Source organism: Stegodyphus dumicola, chromosome 4 (assembly GCF_044657685.1).
Source record: "Stegodyphus dumicola isolate Sdum_Otavi_A_Nest chromosome 4, ASM4465768v1".
NCBI lineage: Eukaryota > Metazoa > Arthropoda > Arachnida > Araneae > Eresidae > Stegodyphus > Stegodyphus dumicola.
In genome coordinates, this window is record NC_140771.1 from 159,483,816 (window position 1) to 159,511,300 (window position 27,485).

The 27,485-nt window shown below is 34.4% G+C and overlaps 1 protein-coding gene across 3 annotated transcripts in view; it reads right to left on the reverse strand.

The window, feature by feature from the left end:
- The window catches only part of LOC118194746 (band 4.1-like protein 4A), a 342,463-nt gene that overhangs the window by 40,800 nt on the left and 274,178 nt on the right, over positions 1–27,485 (reverse strand). For all 3 annotated transcript variants that reach the window (XM_085815671.1, XM_085815672.1, XM_085815673.1), the window contains exons 13-18: positions 23,147–23,234; positions 22,968–23,057; positions 15,475–15,618; positions 12,666–12,770; positions 12,479–12,547; positions 11,209–11,289 (exon numbers count right to left, since the gene is read on the reverse strand). In XM_085815671.1, the coding sequence (XP_085671797.1) occupies positions 11,209–11,289; positions 12,479–12,547; positions 12,666–12,770; positions 15,475–15,618; positions 22,968–23,057; positions 23,147–23,234 (577 nt within the window). The remainder of the gene's footprint in view (positions 1–11,208; positions 11,290–12,478; positions 12,548–12,665; positions 12,771–15,474; positions 15,619–22,967; positions 23,058–23,146; positions 23,235–27,485) is intronic.

A 27,485-nucleotide genomic window follows, 5' to 3' on the forward strand; every position in this document is an offset into this window, starting at 1 on the left:
AAATAGTGAGCTAGATGGAAATAGTTTCTGGAGATTTTCAAAATAATCTCTAAATCTCTAGTGATCCCACTGTCTAAATCCACAAGGACTGGACCTATGGCGCCAGATTTAAGGAAGCCCCTTCTCCGAAGCCTGTTTTACTTTCATAAAAAAAGGAAAAATGTGGGCTCTTTGAAAAAAGTGATGCTGCGATTGAGCCTTTCCCAACCCAACCAGAACCACAAATATCCCTTGATTGTTATTCCCAATTCAGCTTTCGTTTCCAGTTCTCTCGCACAAAAGTTAAGTAAGGGATTTTTTTTTTTTAAACTCTTCGCTTTTTATTTATTTATTTATATTTTTTTTTTAAGTACCAAAACAATCATGTGATTTGACCATTCCTAAAGAACAAATTTTATGGTGGTTTTCTGATTCGTCCCGTTTTATCTTCTTTTCAAAACGCCATTGTTGAAACAGGAAACATTGCGAGATGAATGCCTGTTGGTTTGTTACACTTAACATTATAAAGAAATTTTAGGACGAAACAAAAGTATGATGCAATTCTATTTTCAGCCGTAAGTCATTATTCTAATTTGCCGCAAAATATTTTCATGCATTTTTGTTTATAACGTGATATTTAAAACCAAATGAGTGTGAAGCCAAATGCACGAGAGGCATCCAACGCTAATATTCGAAGGCAAAAAGAAATTTGTAAAATAAATTGCCGAAAGAAAATGGGTAATAAATATCGGAAATCAAAAGCTAAACCAGGTGAAAGCGTGAGTCCTACTTCGCTTAAACCGTTTTAATTTATGAAAGCAAGTATTCGTTCCACCAGAAAGTAAATAAGGAGGGAGGAAAAGAAAGAAAGAAAGGAACAAGAAAGACAGAATTGATGGGGGACGTCTTTACTTGCAATTTTTTCCTTCGTCTTCTTCTTCTATACGCTAGTTGCACTATATTTATAAGTTCTTTTAAAACATATAAAAGATCTCATAAAACATGATGGAATATATTGAATTTCAAAGGTGCTCCAAACGCCTAATTTATGATAGCAAGTAAAATAGGGTAGTGTACCAGCTGTATGAAATTTAATTAACGGGGGTCTTATCAATGAGCCAACTGCACGAGAACAACGAACAATAGCCAACTTTTCCTTCCCTCACTTTAATAGGCAAAGGTTAAATTCAACAAAGGAAATGCTAGAAAACTGTGAACTGCACGACTTTGCTTGTGATTTTCCCTTTATTCTAAAAGTTTGAATTTCCAAGAAGAACATGGTTGCTTCAAAAATTCATTTATTCTTATAAAAGGGATAATTGAGTGAGACTACAAACATCTATTTTCGTTTATATTTCGCTTAAAAGAATAATGAACTAGAACTTGTTACTGCTTCCAACGAGTTCGAAGTCTTCCTGCAAAAAAGTTCAAGTCACAGATTTTATTTGTTGATATAGATGTCAGTTTTGACAAACACAAAATTTGTCATCAATCTATCAAACACCGTATTTCTTCACGTATTTTTCGCTATAGCTTTTCAGAGTCAGATTCTGAAAATTATAAGAATATTCACGTAATTGTCCCCTTCCTCGATGCGTTCAGTGAAGGAGCTTCTCTAAATTTTAAAATGAATTCGTCCGCGTAGCGACCGTTTCTGTTTTACTAAGAAAGAAAAACCCTCTCAAACTACCTGCGAAGATCACACCGAAATTTTTCTTCTAACTGTTGAACTTTATGCTAGCCTAATACGGGAACCAACCAATCACAGCGAAACACACATGAACTAAGATTTAGTCTATTTCGCTGAGTACATTCAGCTTCTCTAATTATTTTTGAATGATTTGAGGCCTAAGGAAGCACAGACAACAATAATAAGGGGTGAGATTCAGTTACAGAGAAGTAGAAATGAACATACCTTATTAGATATTATAATGTTACATTACTATGCATTCTTATTTGGAATGTAATTTTTTTTTTTTTTTTTTTTTTTTTTTTTTTTTTTTTTTTTTTTAGAAATAGTATGGTCTTATAGTTACATGTAGTTTATCCATGACTACTTTTTATTTGTTACGTTCTTGTTGTAATCGCATCCTTCGGAAATTAAATTATTTGCTTAATTTTCCTCTCTGGATTTCTGGACGATAAAATTAGTAAAAAAAGGAGAGAAAAATTCGCGAGGATACACTGTATTAGATTTGAGAGAAGATACTAATATTAATTTGTATTGCAGTTTAATATTAGTTTTCTTTTCTAGATAGATATTAAAAAATCTCCAAAGTAAAATGGTTCTAACTTATTTTAAATTTACCATTTTAAGTAAACTATTCTAATTTAATTTTAGAAATTCTGTTTATTAAAAATCTAGAATTTTTTTTAAAGCAGTCTTTAATTTACAACAGTATTATTTTAATATATGCGTTATTCACTTGTTAATCATCTTTCCAGTTTTTAATCATTGATGCTATTTAGAAGTCATTTAACTTCCATATTTCAATAAGATTCCATACTTTGATATTCGAAATGCTTAAATTTGTTTAATATTTTGTTTTCCAATTGCCTCTTTAACTGATCTACCTACATATGATGGGAAGACCTTCTGGCAAGTGTGTAAGGCACAGTTTTCAATAGTGGCGGATGCGAATGGATGGGATTCCCAAGCTAAGGCCTGTCATCTCGCCGCTTCACTGAGAGCAGACGCTGAGGATATTTTTCAGAGTCTTCCCGAAAGCCAAAGGTCTGGAGTTCGAAACTCTATCTGGCCCGTTGGAGCTGCGCATTGGAGAGAAATGTTTAAAAGCAGGCTTCAGTTAAAATCTCATCAACAGAAGTCCACGGAAACACTCCAGGAGTTCGCCACGGATGTTGAAAGACTGTCCTATCTCGCTTTTCGGAAATAATTAAGGGAAATCCTGTCCCTGCAATACTTCATCGACGGCATCCGGGATTCCGAAATACAGAAAGCACTGCGAATGGCGGATGTCAAGGACTTTAAAAGGCTCACGTATACGCCACTAAATTCGAGGCAGCCCAGCAAGCAACTCGTAGAGACCGACATTCAGTCAGAGCTACTCAAATACAGGAACCAGTGGATCAAGTGGTGGCTCGTTAAGTGATTTATCAGACAAGTCGATGCTTTGATACGGAATAGGATTGAGAACAAACTAACTCTAAAGTGTTGGAAATGTGGTACTGCAAGTCACATGCGACGGATCTGCGAAACAACCTAGGGCTCGGAAAATAAAACAGACGATTTAACTATACAACTTAGTGTTTCGAGCCGTAATAGAAGTGACAAGAAAAAAACCCTGTGGTGTTGAAGGCCATATACGGAAGAATTGAAGAACACCCTAGGGCACAGAAAATAAGACCATTCCGCAGCAAGGACGCATGAAACAAATTAGTGACCATCTCGATCTCGTGGAGCGGAGTTTGAAGGATAATGAAAAACTCCATTTTAAAGAGCCCAAGATTACTGCAGTGAGTGGCAACAGTAATGGACTATTCATCAATGGGCATTTCGATGGAGTTCCTTGCAATATGACCATCGACACAGGAGCCAAAGTTGCCATTATTTGGAAAGATTTAGCTCAACAATTTAAAGATAAACTCATTTGGACGCCATCTTGCATTATCCTTTAGACTGAGCCTGGCGATAAAACCACGGTTGACTGGAAGTTAAACGTAAACATCAAATTTAGAAGTGCCGCTTACCCTCACACGACATATGTGGCGGATATTACAGATCCTTGCATATTCGGATTGGACTTTCTAAGGCAAACAATTTTTCCTTGGACTTCAAAAACAACAAACTGCTTTCAGCATCTGAGGACATAACTATCCATCAAAATCAAATCAAATCGTATCATGGTTTTCGTAGCATATAGTCGAGCAGGCGACTTTAACTATCCATCATCAGAGGGGAAGCTTACCTGGGAACGCAAACGCTCTGTCTGGAAGACCTTGCCCAGAAAGCTGCCGATCCAAGGTGGAAGTGAAATACGAGCTGCGTAGTCCGGTCGCACGATAAATTACAACACCAACATCGGCTGATTGAGACCCATGAAGTGACAAAGATGTCTGAAAAGACCAGCTGGAAGACGGTGACATTAAACTCATAATTAATTTAATGGAGTCCTCAAGCAGAAAAACCTACCTGGCAGGATATTTCGATCTGTAGTCCTACGACAAAACAATACTAGGCTCTATGCGACTCACTCCATATTCGAAACGACGTCTTGTACCAGAAATTTGAGTAGGATGACGGAAAATCTTCCCGATGGCAACTGATACTTCCATGATCCCGGATGTCCTTAAAGAACTATATAGCAGCCTTGCAGGAGGTCACTTCGGAATAAAGAAGACTTTTCAGAGTCGTGGGCGCTTCTATTGGCGTAATGCAAAGGATGATCTTGCGATGGCTGTGCAGATAGGACAGGACCGAAGAAACGGAGCCGAGGCAAGCTGCAACGTTACACTGTAAGAGCACGTTTTGAAAGTATCGCCTCGACATCCTGAGACCTCTGCCACGAACTGATGGTAACAAATACATCCTGGGTGTTATAGATTACTTCACCAAATGGCCTGAAGAGTATCCTATTCCTGATCTAGAGGCTGTCGCAATAGTAGAGATAATGATACAGCACTGGATTTTCAGATTCGGAGTGCCTCTTCAGTTATATTCCGATCAAGGAAGGAATTTTACCTCGGCTTTAATTAAAGAACTCTGCAAGCTACGCAGCATTGACAAAAACCAAACGACACCTTTACATCCTCAGTGAGACGGCATAGTAGAGAGGTTTAATCGAACCATCTTTAATAACCTCTCGATAATAGTTTCCAGAAACCAACAGGACTGGAACAAGAAGTTATATCTATCTCTACTTGCTTACCGCAGTGAAATCCACGAGACTACTGGCAATTTCCCATCTTCTTGCTCTTCGGTCCTAACCTTCGTCTGCCTCGCGATCTCTTGTTTGGTCGCCCTCCGGATGCGCTTTCATCGCCTGAGGAGTGTGTTCATGTTCTCTATGCACATTTTGAAGTGATGCACAAGTTTGCACGCGAGCGAGTCAACTTGGCAACGGAAAAGATGAAGACACAATACGACACGAGAGCTACAGGACATCGATTCAACGACGGTGACAAAACGTGGTTGTGGAATCCGATTGGACAAAAAGGACTCTGTCCTAAGCTGGTTTCAGCATATTGTTAATGTTAGTTTATTCCAGTACTGCAGGTATATAGCGATGTATGTTATCCTTAATTAAGATTTGTATATATTTTTCTGCTAATGTTTTATTTTTAGCTTATGTTAATAGTTTAATCCAGTGATAATATTTTAACTACCATTGATCTTATAATTGCATCTACCCATTTCAATATGAATGTGTACGCTGCACTTAGTGCAAAGTTCGTCTAAACTCAATCTTGGCAATGTATCTGTAAACTTTTTTTCCCCTTTGATTATGATTATAAAAAAATGCCGTTGGTCTGTTGGGCTGTGGCGGCAGCTAGAGCTGTACATCCTTTTCCGCTGTGGGAGCTACAATCACGTTAGGTTAATCCTTAGGTCGGGAGCTCTCACAGTGGCGTTAAAGTCACCTTGGAATGGTCTTTATACAGTCCTAAACAGGCTGAACTACGTCGTAGTTCGGATCCGGATGTCATCAAATTCTAAGCCTAAAGTTGTTCATTACAACGGGCTAGCTCCTCACTATATGCAGTGTATATAATGTAAATAGTATAAGACCGTGGTCCTCTTTTGTTTCTAAATTTGTAAGTTTGTGCACTAATTTATTGATTTGGATTTGATTTGTCTTAAGTTACTTTTTTGCAATTATTGTTTATGTTGTTCGTTATTGTATTGCAATGCTTATTATTGCATTGAAACTTTAGTTGTAAGTATGGTTTCCTGTCCAGAGATTGTACTGCCCGGCACGTGCAGTCATTGGGAAGGGAGCAGTGTTACAAATTTTGTATTTAGTTAGATATTTTTAGTAGAATTATAATTAAATTGATTTTAAATTAATGATTAAAATGATTAAAATTGATTTTCCTCGTGCAATGCAGCGCTAGACAGATTCAAGTCAAAGCTGTGCCGGAAAATTAAAAATACAGGAGCACGTGCATTTAATATTGAGTGAAAGTTTATCTCAATAATTCGCATTTAAATTGAATAAATGTAATTGAACACTATGTTAACTGTAACCGTAATTCCACTCTTTTTGCTTTCCAGAAATCTCGAGAAGTAGAAATTACTAGAAATTTCTCGCGACAGATTTAAAGCTATAAAAAGCAAGAGAGAGAACATCTCAGGTCAGTTGTTTAGTTAGCTGCTGTTGTTATTTTTGGGAGCTGAGACTGAGATCGGATTAGCTGTCTCTTGGCATTGCGTTGTATTTTAACGTTTTTAGTAGTTTAAAGTATAGCTACTGATTATATTGAGAGCGAATATCTCTGAGGAAAAATCCAGCGTTCTGTTAAATTTCTTTTGATAAGAATAAATTTTTTTAACCTATTATCGAACTTGTGCATTCAATCTATTACGAACCCGTACGCAAGCAATATATTTGTTTTTATAGTGTATATTGCCTATTAGAATTTATATATTATTGTTTTGTATTCATACAGTTTATATCTAAATGATAAATTTTATAACCTTTTGCTTAACTCTAGTTAAAAGAAGATGTTTCTAACATGTATTCATGCAGTTTACATCTAAATGATAAATTTTATAAACATTTGCATCATAACTCTAGTTAAGATGGTTTTTCTAATGTGTTCATATAGATTAATTAATCTTTAGTATGCAACTTATTTTTCAATTAGCTTAGATTTCAATTAAATCATTTGTAAAGAGTTATACTAAATCTATGTTATAATAACTGCTAAGTTACATGAAACTAATAATAACTGCTAAGTTATATAGAGACTGCTAAATTATTCTAATAATATCTCTAACTGTTGCAATTTATAATACAACGAGTTCATGTGATTATAGTATACCTCCTTTATAATTCATATAGTATACCTCCTTTATAATTATTATAAAAATTTTCAACATCGTTGGAATTATTAGCAGATGCTCTTAATGCCCTATATTTAACTTAGAATTGTTTAGGTTACGTATTCTTTTCCTTGGTACTTTTATGATATAATACAAGTATTTGTATTTCATAATGGTGTAGACATAAATATAACGCATATACCAATCATGCAAATTTATAATTAGCACGCTTTACTGTTTACTAGTACCATATCTTCTATTTTCTTTAATACATTGTTCAAGACATAGCATTAGCCTAATTTCAAGAGCTATTTCATTCACCAGTAACCAAACCTTAATTCATAAATACTGGTAGTTCGATCGGTTTCAAATCCTAATAAAAGGTTTGACAAACAGCTTTTACCGGGATTTAAAATCCGGGTCGGGCAGTTCCATGGTTTTCTCAGATCCATGCTTCAATCCGGTTCGAACAGTTTTTAAGGTTTTCTTCATGTTGCTGTTCTGACTAATTTCACTTGTCTAAAATCAGAACAAGCCCACGAAATTCATCGTGGTAAGGAGGCTTTCCTCATGTATAACGTGAATACGAACCAGTTTGCCTTACAATTTTTTTTCCTACCAATGGTCGAATGATTAAGACCGCTAAATGCTGCGAGTTCGATCAGGGTTCAAGGAGAACGAGTTGACTACATGGTTGGTCTTCGTGGTTTTCTTCCATGAAGGCATCTCTCCTCATAAGCAGATAGCCTTTGTGTTCTTTGCCATAGTCCAAGTAAATCAGACCAATCTCAATTTCTTCTTTTCTTCTGTACGTATTTAATATGGAAATAATGCTCTTATTAAAGCTTAGTAAAAACTTCAGTTTATGCAGTAACACATATTTTCAAAATGTATTCTTTAAAAATGCTGCAAAGTATTATTCATTAGTAGTTTTCACCTTTACCTTAGCAGCTAATCTACTTTATCCTGTTTGCAAATCCGTTTAATAATAAAATAATAAGCATAGGGATTAACTCAAGTCCTATGACCGATCCTTTGCGCAAACTATCTATAAATTTTTCCAAAGACACAGAGGTTATAGGATATCGTTAAAATAGGAAAAATTTCTTCTGACTTACTTAACATGTTAATCCCTATTTTCTTTTCCATACTGAAAACGTTTAACTTTATAAACGTTTAACCGAAAACGTCTCTATGCAATATACGATTTGAGCTTCAGATGCTAATATTAAGCTGATATATCACAAGCATTATATATATTCCTAAATTATATTAAACTAATACCAGAATTATTATATATATATATATATATTTAGAAAAATAGAATTATTACATATATATTCAAAAGCTAATATATTCTTTTACTGGAAGCTATATTAGAAATTGTATTAAAAAACTGCATTTAAAAGTAAAATTTTATTAAAACAAAATAAATTTTTCCATATTAGTTTTCTTTTGAATTTCGTAATAAATTATTCACAACAGGAATGTGATATGAATGCTATTCCATTGAGCATTTAAAGTGATTTTAGAATAGTAAAACATTTACAACAATAGAAAGAATAATAAAAAGTAGAAAACTGGAAAGGGAAAAAAAAAAAAAGAATTTACTAAATAGTGCTAAGATGACAAATGGGGAAAGGTTCAGTTTTATGAAAATTGTTATAGAAAATCATACCCATTCCACTGGCATTGAAAATAAAATTGAAATATTACAAAATACGTATACATAAATCTCTCACAAAACTTCATAAGTATTATAAATGTAGCATATTTAAAATTTTATGTAGCATATAAATTTTGACATTCATAAGGACTTAAAATGGAAGTTTAGAAGAATTTCTGTAGCTCTGACAATTATAGTAACCTTAATTTGATTTTTAAGCATTATTTTATAATTTTTCTTGACTGTTAGTACAGTCTTCGTTTATTCACAAGCGTGACTATTTACTTTATATGCAACCTATATAAAATAGAATAGAACTCCAGTTATGCGGATTCCAGATATCTGAAACTTCAGTTATCTTCCTGATCAATTATTTGTTTCATGTTAAATGAAATTAAGCTGGTTGTTAATTTAGTCATATGTTTCTAACATTAACTTAATTATTTTATTTCAAATACAATAGAAACGGGCGGTGGGTGCATTTAGGTATTTGAAATAAAATTACTATTAACTGTTCATTTTTTACGTAAAAAGTATGTTTAGTATTTTTTATTTTATTATTTACTAATAGTTTACTTTTTTGTGGGTAATGAAAATGATTTTTTTAACTGTGAAACCAATCCTTTAATATAAGTAGCCAGAGAAGGACTTCAGTAAAAGCCAAGTGTTTAACCTGATAGGTTATTTTAGACTTTTGCTCTGTAATTTTCTTAAAGGTAAATGTAATGTCCGTGTCTAACTTAAACCTGTTAATAAATAATTGTCACACTATGAAGAACCGTTATATGACCCTATCCAACACGACCCCCTTATAACTGTGTAATCTTTGCTAAACATAAATGAGAAAATATAATTCTGTCACTTGCAGTCAAAAGAGTGTGTGATTTATTTTTTTACTATTAGTTTTTCTTTTTCTGCTACGCACTCTAGCAGCTATATGGCTTTGAAAAACAGTATTTAGTTTTAACCCTTTAATTTTTTGAAAAGAAGAACTTGTTAGATGTCTTTTTCGAAAAATATGAAGACCTTTGTGGTGTCTAACGGAAAAGAAAAATTTTTTCGCAGTTCGCGTTATGAGATCGTTAAATTCCTCGTGCAGATGGATAATTTTTCACTCCTCTGTCTTACACTAGGACCAAGGGCGGTACTAAGTATTTTGCCGTTTAGTACAATCTCTGAGAGATTTAAATCCTACTGCGGGGCACTTCTTTAAATTCTAAAAATTTTCTCACTTCTAAATTCTGCTGCCTAATGCCTTCTGTAAATAAAAAAAATTTTGCTGCAAGTTACGTCTCTAAATTCTAAAAATTTTCCGCCCCTAAATTCAGATGCCCGCTTTGCCGGTTCCCTGACTAGGACTACAACGTAAAGTAGTCTTAGGGAAGGACAGAACGATTGAGTATATTGATATTTTGAGGAGCCTCAGCCTCCAATCCGTAATTTATAATGGCAATGATGTCAAATCTTTTAGACCGAGACACATCTATAGAAATGGAAATAAGCGATGGGTTTGTTAATCTACCAAGCTTTAGTCGAAATATTCTTTCAAGTTCAGAGCACTGATTCTGCCTTCTGTTGCTGATCAAAGAGGCTGTAAAATCACAGACTGTGTTATAAAACAAGTTGAGAAGAAGTTTTTAGATCATGCTCAGTTGGAAATAAAGTAACCAAGTCCTTCCCTCTGAAGCTCCGTTGGGAATAAAACTGTCAAAGCTGAGTTAGGAACGGGCCGAACTGGTTCTAAGCCTTATAAGAACTTGTTCGTAAAGTCTTAAATTGGTTTAATTGTTTATCCAACAATATAGTCTTATACTTCCAGTGATATGATAGGTAGCATTCATATTAAACATTCTTTGTATCATTGAAGAACTTTAATTTAACGCTAATATGCTTCTTGCTAATTTGTTGAAAATGGTATTTCCTAAAAATCTGTCTTTTTCTATTTTACAGTACAGGAAATAAGTAACTCTTAGTGGTAAAAATATATAAAACAATTTAAAAAAATTTTTTAAAACTCTGAATTTTAAAAAAATTTTATCTTGAAGAGGATTTTTGTTTCATTGAGATATATTTGTTATATTTACAGCCATTTTAGTAAATAATAGTAATGCTCATTCCATAAACTGCTATGCCCTTTTAGGTATGGTGATTAATGGAGCTTATTGCTATATCGTTAGGCTGAACTCGAATCCAAGACAAAACATGGCTATAAATAATGTATGTAAATCTGCAGCATGGGGCACTTTGTCGAGGCGAGAGTTCTGTCAAGAGGCTGAAGATAGAGGAAGAGAAGTATAAGAAACTTGGATTCTAACCATGTAGAACCAATCTTTATCCATCAAAATTGGAATAGAACTGGGCAAAAGTCATACTGTCACCTTTGAGTTACCAAAGGCACTGGCCAATGACAGGCGATGCTTTTTCTTTTAGGTATGATGAAATTCATACGTTTGATCTAGATTCTAATCCAAGGAGCAATAACAACAACAACAACAGCAATATTTAGATTGATAGTGAATAAAACTGCTTTTTACGCTTATATTTTATTGTGCCTTACCTGGCCTGAGTTTGTTCTTGTTGTTTTTGAACTTCTTTCCATTGCCTTTCAGAATCCACCAACTCATAAGTACTTCCATGCCTTTAAATTAAAAATAAATCAAAATAAAATGGGTTTGCTGATCTACAGTTACAATCAGGTTTATTTTACATTGTTAAAATATATGTGTAGCAATCATATAAGCGCAATAAATATATATTAATATATATTACTTGTTTATGTATTCAAACGACTGTTATTATAAACATAAAATATATTAGCATCTAAATAAGGCTTGGGCAAACTTTTTGACCGAAGGCCAAATTTAGTAGGCAGCATATATAACTAGTATTTTTAGATATAAATTATTATTAGTCAGAAAACTTAATTCTGTCATAAAAATAAATAAATTTCTAACCAACAATTTAATAAGACGAATGATATTGCTTTACATATTTCATCATTTCGTAAATTTCTGGTGTTAATTTTGCAGAAAAGATTCTTAGAACCATTTATAAATTATCATCAGTGTGCTTGATCGTAAGACTTTACAGAGCTTCACCATGAAAAGATTTTTGTTCGATCTAAAAATAACCACTTTTGTTTTGAGTAAAATTCTTAAATTTGATGAATTTGTCCAGATTAAGGGCATTACAAAAGTTACGGCTTTTTGTCATTAATATGCTGAACGAAATTGTGTGACGAGTCGTAGTTTGTCCGAGCTTGATACACTATAATAATAGAATCTGAAAAATTGTCAGTTATTCTTGGTGCAATGTATGTTAAAAGTGATTACATTTACTTCCAAAAATAATTTATACGATTCTTAATCATAACTCATTTGATGCTAACTTAATTTCGCAAAATGCAATACAACCTTACTTATTTATTTTTACTGTAATAATCGTTTAATGACATCTTTTTTCGACATATTTACCTAGTAATTAAATATATTGATCATATCCTTATCACACAGTACATGTTTAAATTCTTTTCTTTATTTATGCTTAAATATATGTTGATCCCAGCGATGTTTCATGAGGAGATTGTAGCTTCAGAATATATTTGGATCCTGATAGTTGAAATAATTCGTTCATTTTTAAATTTCATTTAAGAAAAAAAAATAAATAAAAATAAAATAACGCCAATAGCTATTATGAATAATCAACAAAAAGTTTTTTATTGTTGTTTTCTAACTAAGATCACGAAATTCAAATTTGGAAGTATAAGTAATCATTGAGAAAAGTAGCAACAAGTAAAAAACTGATAACAGAAAAATTAAATGTATTACTTTTTTCGCCTACTGTGTCTTCTGTGTCTGTGCTGTGGCTCTGAATCACTTCCATCACCAGACTGAGAACTGTTGTAATAAAATGTTTGATAAAAATTACTTAATGATTTGAAAAAAGAAATATGTATAAAATATTTAAACATCTAATTCGATGTTCATTAAAGATTATCAAGTGCAAGAAAATTACCCATTCCTTCTGTGACCGTGACGAGAAGATTTGGAAGATTTTGAGCACCTGGATGATTTCGATATTTCGCTTTCATTATCAGACTGTTTCCTACTTTGATGGTGTCTGAAATGATAAAGTATGTTAAGTCTATAAAAATTTAGATGCCATTTAAAAAAAAATAATTTATTCTATTTGTTAAGAAAGAATAATTATAATAACTATATCTTTCAAATACATCAACTGCATGTGAGTAAACAAGTAACGCAGAAGAAAAGCCTTTCAGTAATTCAGTTGAAAAATGCTTTTATTTAGAATGGATATTTTCGATCTAATTGTAGAATTTCGAGCTTACATAAAAAAAGTATTACTAGAAAAATTTTAAACATATCGAAACAATCATAATGTTAAAATGTGTCAAAACAATATGAGATTCGGTATAGGTGGAGTAAAGAAGTTCTAAGCCTGACAATGAATGGATTGGATAAGCCTAGCTTTGCTTTCATGGAAAATCATGATCATGGAACATTGAGCACTTGTCTGTCATGAGAGTTTTAGAGGGCTCTATCTGATTTCGTTGATTTGTTCAAAGGATTTTTGATAAAATGCATTTCATTTTGGTAAAACACATGAAGGCCCTTTGTCTAAGGCAAACGATGGCTTCATGGAGGACATTCTGCGGGAAAAATTCATGGACAAGCGAAAAATCGCATAAATACTTACGCAGCTAATTCATTAGCAAGATGAGACATCAGTATTCAATGGTCTTATCAAATTTGTCATTTGTCGATACCTTATTGAGATTGCGAATAAGTCGAAAACATCGCATGTGGCAAAACGTATTTCCGGCTAGGATCTGATTACCAACTGCGCCTGCCCGATTTTTGAGAGCGCTCATATCATTCTCTTTTTAATTCAGCATCTCGTTTTTTCTTGATGAAACAAGAGAAATGTTAGGAGCTCGTGAAAAAATGATGTGTCTAGAGCCCAAAACTGGCTTATTGGATATCTGTGTACAATAGGTAGGGTAAAAGATAGCAGCAGCCATTACAACTGATTAAGCAGATTTGGAGCAAGATTCAAGTGTAATTTCCAGATCTGCCATGTGACAAATGGAACAAACATAAAAATATACTAGGGTAAGATATAAACTTCTGGCACATTTTTACTAATTTAGCATTTGAATCGTTTCAATGTGTTCAATAGTTTATAAATAACATATTTTTACAATCCTAAAAAATTTATGACTCACACTATTCAGTTACTCTGGATTTTAATAATTTCAAAAAATCAGAATCATTTCTAAAGTTTGAAAGATTATCATGATTTAAAAGCTTTTTTTTTGGGGGGGGGGAATTATTTTTAGTGTAATATATGACACACTTCCTTATCTGATTTACTGTTGGTGGTATGTATTTAATAACATGTCTCAAAGTCACTCTTGCATGGTGTCTTTGAAGATTACGTCTTAAGAGAAAGAAATGTAAAGAAAATTATAAAGTCTATCAACAACGTTTTCAATGCGTTGGTTGATAGCAAAATACAACGATGAATAACTTCATGTGTTACATAACTTGATGAAAAATAGAGGTTTAATGCTTAATGTACTACCTCTCTCTTATTTCTAATTTTTTTAAAGGAAGAAACTTCCTTTCTTTAAAACAAAACAAACTTCAAAAGGGAGAAACTAATGTCGTTGTACCAATTGAATTCGTTACTTTATGCCAATATGAAGAGCTACTATAAAAACTTGTCTGTAACAGATTTTTGTTAAGAGGAAGATGTAGGAAAAAATGAATTAAAAAATTATTAATATTTTGTTAGATAGGAGAAAATGCCTTTTTTGATGAAATTTAGAGTAGACTGGACAATAGCATGGCAGTTTTGACTTGCTCTTGAATAATCAATATCTGTACAAAAGCAATTAAGATTCCGTGAAACGTTGCCATGTATACTTTATAAGCTATTTCTCCCGCCTTCTTAGCATGCCTTCATGGCGTAGTGGTCAGCATACTCGACGTGTATTCGAGAGATCCGTGGTTCGAGTCTCGGCGAGGGCATTGCTCCCTTTTCAATTCTCCTGTTTCGAAATAACCAAACGTTTCTACAGTGCCGCTCGAACTAAAAAAAGTGGTAGATGATGATTCTCCACCAAAATTATTGGGGGTTTAGGAAACCCCAATCGCCCTTTAAAAGGGGGAGTATATAAGGTATTTCTCCCGCTTTCTTAGGATGGCTTCGTGGTGTAGTGATCAGCACACTCGGCGCGTATTCGAGAGGTCCGTTGTTCGTGTCCCACCATGGATCAGTTATAATTCTTACCCCTTCCTTCCTGAAAGTTTAATATTAATACTTTTTAGAACTCTTCAGTTAGTGTTCAAGCCCGGGAAGTGCTAAGTTAATTAAGGACCATTACAGTGTATTTTAATTTAACTCGGCGCGTTGTTTCCTTATGACATCGAGATCAAGGAAACGTACAGTGATAGTCAATCTGAGAACCGGACGGAATTCCAGTCGTGCCGTATATAATCTTTTGTCGATAATGTTATTTGATGAAGTTTTTTGATAATAATAAAAAATTGCGTTAAGTCAAACACGCAATCTGGGTAAGATTTAACCAAATTTATTTTTACGAAGTAAAAAAAAAAAGTATTCAGAAAAGAATAATGTGTATTTAAACACCTTTTAAAACGATGTACTATATAATCTGCAGCAAATTCTGTAAATTTAGGAAAAATTATAATAAAAACAAATACTTTAACAGAAAAATAGATGTATTTTAAAAACTTATATATTTGTGATTATCATTATAAAGACATCTGTCACTTACTTTCTTTTCCTGTAGTCGTAGCTAGCTGTACTTTCAACAGATCCCGTACGGCTGTGAAGGGGATATCGGCGAGAAGGTAAAGCACCAGCACTCCTCACTGAACGAGGCGAAGGATTGGTGCAACTCGAATAGAGCCCTCGGGAACTGTAAAAATAAAAAGATGTTTAGAGTCAGGATAAGAGATAATTAGGAAAAATATATTTGCCCTTAATGTATTCGCACATTTAAGACGGGGCATCGTTATCAGCAATCCTAAAGAAAGCTGTCTGTAAGCATTTATATTTCTGCAAATAAATTATTGATAGCAATAAGTACAAGGTGGTCATAAGAAACTTCGCCGATATATGAACCCCTAGCGGCCTGATGATTTAAATTGATAATTTGATGTCATGTTTCAAGACAACAGAGTTCTCACGGTTACGTTTACGATGAAAAAAGTTTTGAAATTTTCGATAGGAAACATCCACCTTTTTTCCTGTGCAAATTCATCAACTCATTCAAAAACCAAAAATGGCGTTGGAACGATACATGTATGATAGAAATTGCCAGCGTAAAACTTTTGCAAAGGAAAGCATTATAAAGGACCAATAGCAATACAAGACAGAAGGGGAAAAAACTCTTTATTAGAATTACAAGTTTTCAACGTGTCCACCTTCGCAAACGATAACGCATTGCACTGCGGGAGATAGTTGATAACAATGACGAACGTAACATCGCAGGAGGAATCTGTGGATCTTGTGGATTTGATGTGCACACTTTAGATTTCAGATATATCCAGAAACAGAAATCCATCTGAGTGAGGTCAGGGTGGAGATCGCGGTGGCCACGGAATTGCAGAGTTAAGGGAGATGACTTTACCTTCAATGTGCTGTTGCAGCACTTGCCGAACGCATGTGGCGACGTGTGAAGGAGAACCATTTTGCATCCGTACTATGACATTAACGACATTTCGCTGCTGCAGCTTTGCAACATTGAGCAACACTGCTGCTGCAGTTCTGCAACATACGTAACTTTGCAACATTGAGCACTTGTGATGGAGCACGTTTTCATAGCAGTGGAAGTGACGTACTGTCGATGCTGCACTACTCAGTTACTTTAGCTGCACAAGCTCTTGTAATGGAACACGTCTTTACACATGTGGAAGTTACCTCTTGGAAGAAGTACGGACCGAGAACGAATGTGCTTGCGATGCCGCACCACACAGTCATTTTAGCTTCGTGTAGAGACGCTGGTGATCGTGAGGATTTTTGTTAGGTCAGTGAACACAGTTCTTGGAGTTTACGTTCACAGTTAAGGAGAAATGCTCCTCATTCTTCCATAATATCCGCAGCGCCTATCTGCTGCCTTCATCATATCTAATGAGGAATATTCACGAAGTCGACACGCTGTTGCTTGTTTGCAACATCTGAAAGCGCTAGAACACATAACGAAACATCCACAGAACGCCGCGCAAAAACCTGAGGATGGTGGTTTTGGGTACATCATTACTACGGGTAACATCTCTACAATGGGGCCTGCAGTAACTGTATTATGCACTTCCGCTACAATTTCAACAGGAGAACATGGTCATCCGGATAGTGGTCTATAGTATGTTCATACAGTTTCTTCAAATTTTGTTTGCCAAATTTTTTAGTTTTCCCGTTTTAACTTATGATTTCGCCGATATTCCTCGTTCAGATAAAACAGCTACACTCTTTTGGGAAAAAAAAACTTGAAGCACCAAAAAAGGACTTGTGCGATCGTGACGAAATTTGGAACGTAAAAACATCTTGATCGAACATGCAAATGATCAGTTTTAAGCCAAATGAACAGGAACTGCCATCATAGCGTGAATTTCTAGTGCGCAATTCGCAAAGTATAAAACCAGTAACAGAGGCGGAAAATTTATATTTTTTTGTTGCTGCCATTGTAATTCCGTAAAGAAGCAACTAAATGTCATTACGACGATACCGAAGACCTTACAGACAACTAAACGACTTCGAACGTGGTCGCATTGTAGGGTTGCGTGAAGCTGGGTGGTTATACCAAGCAATAGACCGCCATTTGCAGCGTACAGACAGTGCTGTGAAAAGATGTTGGCAGCAATGGTTGCTACCATAGAGCTGTAATGTACTAGAGAGAGAAACGGCAACACTGAAGGGGAACAGGAATGCGAACCACGTGACATTTGGTACATTTCCCAGATCCTATTTCCCGCGGATCTTCCTTACCATTACAGTTCTATGGAGAACTTCAAAAATGGTACTTTCGTGCTCCGCATATGCATGTAATTCCAGATACGTGAAAGGTGGAGGAGTAACATTTCACAGGAGAACTTTTTCTAATGTTTTAAAACATAATTTTATAAAATGTAGAGTTTTTTTATCCACTCAACTTGCCGTGTTCTAATAAAAAATAGATTTTCTAATTTTATATAATATATGCATACTTGAAATAACATTTAAATAAAAGTATCTTAATATATATGTATGTTTCTAATAACTGTGTTCTGAAAAAATGTTAAAATTTTAGTAATATAATATAATTTTAATTAGTCTAGTATTCTGCTTTGGCGACATTTTTTATACGCCAACAGACTGCTTTTGCTTTGTTTAAATATTCTTTGTATGCGTTTGCTTATGCGGACATGTGCGAAGTAGTAATGTATGTATTTAATACTTGGTAATGTTCATGTAACATTGTGTAAGAACTGCATAAAATTATGTTTTTTTTTGAGGGGGGACATGAATGACTTTATTTTATCCCCTTTTCTTGCATCCAAATATAACAAATATGTTTACTTTTCAATCACGTATTTTCTTTCTTATATCATGTTTCTGGCATTTATTCAAATATTAAGTATTTGTTAAGTGTTAAGAAAATAGTAATTATATAGCAGTTAAATTTCAAAACTTTAATAGTTTTAATTTTCTTTTTAAAAATAATGAACATTATTTAAATTTTACCTTCTAAAATTATTTAAAATAAGTGCAACTACATTGTGCAACGTGCATAATATATATATATATATATTTTTTTGCTAGTAAAAGGAAGTCTTAATTTACCACTTTTTTGTTTCATAATTTAATTATTTACCTCTCTCTCTCTTCCTTTTAACTTATATCTGCTATATTGACATTCATTTTTAGTTCATTTAATTTAATATCTTTCTCACTTTGATTTGCCTACTCTGTAGTTCTCTGCAATACACCGTATTAACATTAAATTACCTTTTCGTATAAATATTAAATTTCCTTTTTGTATTATTTTCTGTTTTCTCTCATTTTTCTTATGTTATCTATTTTTTTTATATTTTTTATTCTGTTCTAAGTACTAAAAAACCTTCTTTTTTATTTATTTATTTTATTTATTAATTTTTTTCCTGGCCCTTTTTTTCCTTTTAGGCTTATAATCTTCCTGTTTCACTTTAATCTCTTTTTCACTCAAAATCATTTCTTAAATTATCTTTGTTCCTTGTTTATGCATTACAATAAGTATATATATATATAAATTTTATTTATTTTAAATTTTTTAATTATTTTATTTTTCATCCACTATCTTTAGTATGTATTATATACTTTGCCTAAATCACTTTTTATTTATTTATTTATTTTTAAATGAAAAAAACTCTTTTTTTATATTTATTTTATTTGTACTTTATTTATTCCTATTACCATTTTTCCGATATGTTGTATTTATTGTACACTGCTTCGTCTCATTCTGTTTTTGTCTTTTTTCTCTTTGTCTACCTTTGTGCTGCTAAGCTAGTATGACTATTTGTCTGGCTTAAATTTTAAAATAAAGTGTCCAATTTCAGGAAAATTATTAATGTTGGCTGGTGTTTATCGATTTAACCTCTTCTGCAAATTCAACGGCAGCTTCTGCGAAATGACATCTTTCCAAATTCGCATTTAGAACTGAGAGAAATGAGGGAAAAAAATCGCCAGCCATGGCGATAGTACGCCAAAGTCTGGATTCAGTTCCATTTCATGCCCAAACTCCTGCAGCTCATTCCTGTGCCGCTTTCTCACCCGGTTTTGAATGGCGATGCTCCGTCTAGTATATAACAGGTCTATGGTTGCTACAAGGAAATTGCCGTCAAAATCAGGGCTCTGGAAGACCAGGGAGCACAAATGCGAGGCAAGATAGGATGACTGTTCGCTAGGCCTGGACCGCCCCAACGGTATCATTCTCGACTATTCAACGCACTACAGCCACGTCTATACCTCCTGTGGTACCGTCCACCATCTCACAGCGCTTGTCTGAGGCAGGGTTACGATCACAGAGGCCTTTAAGACGTTTGCCTTTGGCTCCACAACATCGGCGGGGTTGTCTGGAGTTGTGTCGCAGCTGATCATCATGGCTGCTATCAGACTCACATCGTATAGTGTTCAGCGATGAATTCCGTTTCACTCTTGAAGTAGATGATCACCGTGTTCGTGTCTGGAAAGGACGGGGCCAGCGGTCCCAATCAGCCTTTGTTTTACAAAGGCATACAGCCATAACCCCTGGTGTGATGGTGTGGGGCGCTATTTCTTATGACAGCAGGTCATCTTTAGACATCCATCAGACTGACATCGTATAGTGTTCAGCGATGAATCCCGCTTCACTCTTGAAGCAGATGATCACCGTGTTCGTGTCTGGAGAGGACAGGGCCAGCGGTCCCAATCAGCCTTTGTCTTACAAAGGCATACAGCCATAACGCCTGGTGTAATGTTGTGGGGAGCTATTTCTTATGACAGCAGGTTATCTTTAGTTATCCTCCGTACATCTTTAACAGCTAAGATATGTTGATACTATCCTGCGGCCGGTTGCATTACCCTTCATGGCACGTAATCTTGGGCCATTTTCCAACAAGATAATGCAGCCGCATATCTCTGGACTGTCTGCGTGCGGTTGATACTCTTTCCCTGGCCAGCAAAGTCACCAGACCTTTCACCAATCGAATATGGTTGGGGCATGGTAGGCCGCCAGATTCGGACACCACAAAATATCGCAAATCTGGAGCGACAACTGATGAATGCCTGGCAGAACGTGTCCGAGGATGACATTAGGAACCTCTACCACTCCTTGCCTCGACGAATTCAAGCATGCATTACCGCCAGTGGCAGTTCGACCAACTACTAATCTGAACACGGGGATTGTGAGCCTTGAACATTTACTATGACCTTAATTTTTTAATCATTTTGTTATCTGTGTATGATTTATACACATATTCAATTTCATCAAAAACAACCACTTCCTTCATGGTGCTTCGATGTTTTTGCAAAAGAGTGTATATCAATTCACCTCGTTGTTTCCCCGTAAGTGTCATCTTGTTAACTCATTCGGACCCCTGACTGAAGAAACAGTCTTGCCATTGCTTATTAAAGGTTGTCCTCCAGCTGTGCTTGTTTGTGATTGGTGCAATGGTGTTTTGTGATTGGTGCATCTACTGTCTATCCCTGTGAATTATGCAAATTGCGTTAATGCACCTCTCTTTGTGCTGTCATCAGTCCTTTAGAATACTCTTCTTTGCAAATATTTTAAGCCGGCAGCTTTCATTATACATGTATCGTTACAATGCAATTTATAGTTTTTTAGTGCGCTGATCAATTTGCATAGTTGTTGCGAAAATGTTTCACTGTATCTGTGAGAACTCTTATTATTTTAAATCATCACAATCTCCAGCACATACCTTCAAATAAGAATATCTATAATTTTATTTTAATTGGTTGAGCGAATAGGCCGCTAGTGGTTCTTATATCAGGGATGTTTTTTATGACCACCCTGTATAAAGTATGAATCAAAGCAGCTAATTAAGTGTCTAGTTGAATATACCTTATTACACGGAATACCTAATGCCGGCTTTATGTATGTACAGGTAACCAAAAATAACCGAAATGATAACATTGCGAGCTCAGATTTTGTTATTTCGGATCGTACTTCTATGTCCTAACAAGGATTTCCCGCTCCTGTTTACCAAGTGGCATAAATCTGAATAGAGAAGTTTGCCCTTCGTGTTGATTTATCAGAGATCCTGCTTGCAGCATTCTGTGATTTTTGTGATGTGCAGCCACGAAAAAACAGAAATGTTGTTTTATGCTGAAGTAAACTTGAGTTGAAACCGCTTTTCAGCATATTTTTAAAGTTGATGTTTTCCCGAATTCAAAAAAGGCGATATTCTTTTCGAAGAATTACACTCCTTGAGGATGAACATCTCACTCATGCTATTCCTCAAGTTTTCTATTTGTTAGTTTTTGTTCCTGTGTATAAAGAAAAAACTCTCAAAAGGCATTTAAATAGATTAAAAAAAGTTTAGTGATATCGGATGAGGTGTAAGAAATGTGTCGGATGTGTGCATTGAAACATATTACGTACCATGAGTTTCAAAACTGTTTCCATGTTTCCAGCAATGAATGAGAAATCAGAAGAGTATACTAGCACTAGTGGAGAATACTTTTGAAATGGATTAAAACTTGGAAGTGTGTTGAATATCCCTTGGTATAGGAGTTTATTTCTGTAACTGAAGAGACCCGCTTTAAGTTTTGGACATTGTAGCTTGTTCTCAGTTTGATTCCTCTTGCCATCAAGTAGAATCTGCTTGAATTGCAAATATACTTGGTTTTTAAGTGGCTTCAACGCAGCATACAGGTACTTCCTGTAGTTGGATAAAAAAGCGCTGCAAGCTATTTTGCTCGAGGAGTTGTCCAAGCAGGGTCACTAAACGCTAAGCTCAGCAGAGTCGTAGCTAGGGTTTTCAGCGCCCAGGGACAACTGAAGATTTTGCGCCCCCTACTGCTTGTCAAGGATGGAAATAATTTAATTCTAAAATGTCGTAACATTAGTTTGGCGCCCCTTGGACTCTGCGCCCGGGGACAGATGCCCCCCCCTCTAGCTACGCCCCTGAAGCTCAGAATTGATGTTGGCGTTTGCTTGCATTCGCAAAGAAGGCAAGGAGGGCTTACAATCTGATTTTCAAATTTTTGCTTAATCAATAATCACAGATAGGTTCTTTGCAGTGCAAAATATGTGAGTCCATTCGGTATTAAAAAAAATGAGAAATTTTTACTTGTCTATACATATACAGATACCAAATTGTGAAATAGGAGAGATTCATGTGAATTAAATCTTAAAAGCATTCTTCTGCATTCAACAAAATCTGCCAATTTTACTTAATTATTACAGTATCAATTATTAATATTTTTAAAATAAAAATTTTTTTAAAGTTGTTTATTTACTTTCCTATTTTTCCTATTTGGTAACAAGAAATATATATATATATATATATATATATATAATTTGTTTGTAATATTTGGGGATGTTAACACCAAAGCCATTTAGTCAAAGGCGTTTGCTATTGCAGAAGCAGAAAGGGCATTGTTAAGCAAATATTAAATTTACTTCTGTTGTTAGTAGTTATTGTTATTTCAGCTACTGAGAATGTACTTTACATTCTACTTTGATATGTTTTATAAGGTCGCCTTTCCGTCCGTAAAAGCGTTGTACGTTTGAATGATATGATGCACACAAACCTTAATCTTGAATCTTCCCAAGCAGGAGGAATAACTTTATAAGGAGAGGGAACAACTGATGGTACTGACGTAGATCTGTGCAGGGCTGGTCTGTAAAAGAAATTATCTTTAATTATAACCTCTGAAAAACTCAAAATACAATCTGCTGATAAAGGAGTTTAGAACAGGAGTATACTTACATCAGAACAGGATTATGAGGCAAATTCATGACAGTCATTGGCTCAAGCATCTGCTTTACGTTGTTCTCTTCTTTTGCTTGTGTTTTAGCTAAAAAAATATTGCATTAATTATTTGATTTGTTTTATCTGCAAACTTATTACAGAACTAGAAGTTTTGTGGATATTAAAGGAAATGGTGGAAATTTGTTAGCTTTAGTCTGTTTCATATGTAATGAATTGATATATATATAGACATATTCTGGTGATTGATATTTGAGAAACACGTAAGAGAAAAGGGAGTCTAAAGGATATAGGGAAAATCGATACTTTTGATATGCTCCCTAGGCTACTTGAATAAGTTATGTAGTGTTCAGTTTCTTTGATATTCCAATTTTTCTCCCAACTAAGGTTCCTTTGATCTTGATTACAAAAGAATCTGAATGATCACAATTGGCAAAAGTGGATTTTAATCTGGTCTTAATTAACAGCTGAATAGCCTCGGTGCATTTTGAGCGATAAACAGGTTAGATTAGGTTATTTGAATACGGCAAAGCATACGAGGACTATCTGCCTGAATGAAATGCCTTTGCAGAGGACTTTCTGAAAGAAACTACCTCGTGTTCACTTTGCACATGGGGAAAACCACGAAAACCAGCCATACAGCCAGCCTGTTTTCATAGGTTCGAATCCGAGTCTAACTACCACTATTCAGCGGTTTTAACTATTCGGCCAGCCGTGAGGTTACAAGTTGCAAATAATAGTTGTTTCAGCAGCACTGAATCTGCTCCTGAAAAGCAAGAATCGCATTATCTCAATCGAAATGCACTGGGTTTTTGCAGTTAAGGATAATCGCTAACTTGAATTTGATTTTTGCCAAGTGTTCAATCCTATATTTAACCGTTTGGCATATTTAAGGCAACAAGCTAACAATGAGCGAATAAAGTATAAATGCAAGTTAGCAGTAAATATTATGTAATTTAAAATTAGGTAGCATCCTTCTTAAAAAATTAAATATGAATATCTTGTATTTTCTACTGAAACAACAACTACTTTTTCCATATCTCTACCAATAAAATATCGTATTTCTTCGATTCTAAAAAGCTATAAATTTAGATCCACAAAATGGAGAGACCTTTGATCAGAAAAAAATAAAATAAATGAAATAAAACATTCAAATACATCTAACATTTTTTAGCAGTTGCCTAACAACAACTTCAAAATATGTATTTAAATCAGTATCTTTAAAAGATTACTTCCGAATAATTAATAATTCGGAATACTTAGTGAATCTAAGATGTTCCCTGATGTTTATCGCGTTTATAAAAAGATGCGTCTCAGAAACAAAGAATGCAGTATTAATCATCATATATTTTCCTATTAAATAATTAATAACAGTCTTTAATTCCAAGAACAGATCCATACAAAGAATGGCCTGTTATGGCCTAGGCTTTAACACAAAAGTCTAGCACGTCGTAGCGAAACATATTTTTATTTTCAGGGAAAGTCGGTACCTCAAGGGTGTCGTTTATTAGAAAACAGAATTTACTGTATCCACACAGCTCACTGGCCATACCACTGAAGGCAAAACCATTGCTATCACGCGTATCGACAATAAGAGTAGTGGCAGTTGGCGTTGTTAAAGACAGAAAACACTCGGACTGAATTGAAAATGGGGTGGAAAAAGAATCCACCGGGAATACCTCTTAAGTTTCTCGGTTAGGAAGAGAATTGCTGTAGAGAGAAGGACACAGACTACTGAATGTGTCTACTGTCTTTTTTTTTTTTTACGTTCTCCTTTGTTTCTATGATTGGTCTCCAGATACCTTCTATGAAACGAAGCTGTTAGTTGTTCGGGAAAAGGAAGAATGATAACATTGATAGCAATTCTACAGTTTCCTTGCCTTTTAAGGCTTACTATTACTTACGCTTTGTTTTCGTTTTATTTACGTTACTCATATCTTAGGTGGAATTATGATTTATGGCATTTCTTGAAATTTCAGCGGGAATCACTTGATCATCAGCATACTGGTTTTGATTGGCCCGATTAGAGTTGGATTATTTGGATTATGGTAAAGCATAGGAAGGCTCTCTGCTTAAAAGGGAATGCCGTCGTGGAAGATGTTTTAAAGCAAACTGGTTCGTATCCTAGTTACAAATGGGGGTACTCTCTTGCAGTCAATTTGTTCACTAAGGATCTGAGCCAAGGTCGAATTATCAGTGTTCAGAGCTCTTATCTCTCGGTTGTTGGTTGGCTCCAAATCCCAGTTAACCGGAGTAATATCGAAGATGACATCCACGGTTAATCCGGGGGGAAAGCACAGAAAAAGGGAACAGCCTTAAAAATAATATTAAAATTTACTTTAATATTAGTATTTTCAAGCAGTTTAATCTGGAGAATAAGTTTATTTGTTTAAATTAGTATCATTAAATCACTGTTTTAAACAAAATGAATACATCTTCTTTATTATTCAGAACATTCAAAAGAAAGAATTTAAAAAGTTTTTTTGCAGAGTTCATCTTGCAGAAATCTTCTTTTATTTCAACAGTGCTTTCTTTTTTGAATTTTCCGCGGATAGTTTTTTTTTTTTTTTTTTTTTTTTTTTTTTTTTTTAACGCTGATGGTTTGTTATAACAATTTTTACACCGTTCCGCTTTAAAAAAAAAAAAAAAAAAAAAAAAAAAAAAAAAAAAAAAAAAACATTGGGTTCGGTTAATTGCAGATTATAGGTGGGATCTGTCAACCTTGCAAGCTTTCCTTGTAGTGTTCAAGACAGTGTTACTTATAATACTGCTTTTTAATTTCATTTATATCATGTGAATAACTTTTAATTAACTTATAAGGTATTTCTTCCGCCTTTCTAACATGCCTTCGTGGTGTGGTGGTCTGCACGCTGGGCCGGTATTCCAGAGGTCCGCGGTTCGATTCCCGGCGAAGGCGGTTTCTAATTTTTTATCTCACCTGCTTCCAATTAACTTAATGACTATACAGTGGCGTCGAACTAAAAGGGTGGTGGATGATGATTCTCCTCACCCAGGATTCGGGGATTGGGTCCCCTAAAAACCCCAGTCGTCCTTTAAAAGGGAATGTATATGAGGTATTTCTCTCGCCTTCGTAGCGTGCCTTTTCGCTGTGGTGCTCTGCATGATGGCCGATATTCCAGAGGTCCGTGGTTCGATTCCCGCCGAAGGCGGTTGCTAATTTTTCATCTTACCTGCTTCCAGTTAACCTAATGACTTTACAACATCAGCATTAAAATCATATGTAATATATTTAATCTATTATTGCATTATTTTCTTCTAGAAATTTTATTCCTAGCCCTGTTTCACTTCCCTGCAGAGCACAGTCATAAGCAGGCCACGAGGCTAAAAACGTTCTGAAAGCAATGCTCATAGAATGGGAAATATGTGTAAGATAAAATTATAACTGTAATTTTCAATTTCCCCTTTGGCTGTTTTTCCTTCCTGTTCTAAATACATTTATAATTCTGTAATGTTTATAGTAAATATTTCCGAATTGCAACATTTTAATACTAGTCCCTGTCGTACGATTCTTATAAACGCTCGTGATACGCGTAATACTTACATAATGCAAAAGAGCTTTCAGTCAATAATAATCATAAGCACTAACATCATGTATGTCGTTTCTCTTCTATCGTTAATTGGTTTTCTATGAATAACAATACGTTCAACGAAATATACTTATAAAAATTAATTAGCAAGTCCAAAAGCTGCCTGATTCAAGAAAAAAAATTTTCCTTCATCTACTTATTCAGCACTTTTATGTCATTATCTCAAAATGCTTTGTAAAAATTAACGAAAGCTAAAATTTTCCCGGTATCTATACCTACATTCAAGAAAATTTTATGCTGATTATAAAAAGTAAAAAACAGAATGTTAGATTCCCGTACGACAAAAGTTTATCGAGATATTTAATTTCAAATATTGAGATATTTGACGTCATTTGGGGAGAAGTCGCTAAATAAATAAATTAAAGTAATTTGAGGTTGCATTTATTTTTAAATGTCATTCATTGGAATTCTTTAATGATTTACTAGTATGTGACTTTTTTTGTTTATAATTTTGTTTCAACTGATATGGTGTAAAAATTTTTATACAAGCAATTTATAAGTTTTCAAACGCTAAAAATATGTTATTTATGCTATTCGGAAGCTTTGTTTCTTTAGAATTATGATCTTATAATCATACAAAAATTCATTAGGCTAGAAAGATTTTTAATTTATACATATATATATATATATATATATATATAAAGTTATGAGTTAGCTAAATGCCAATATTAAAGCCTGTCTGTGTTTCCTAACGTACGGTACGAATACTCTGTGAATAAGATTTCTCTTTA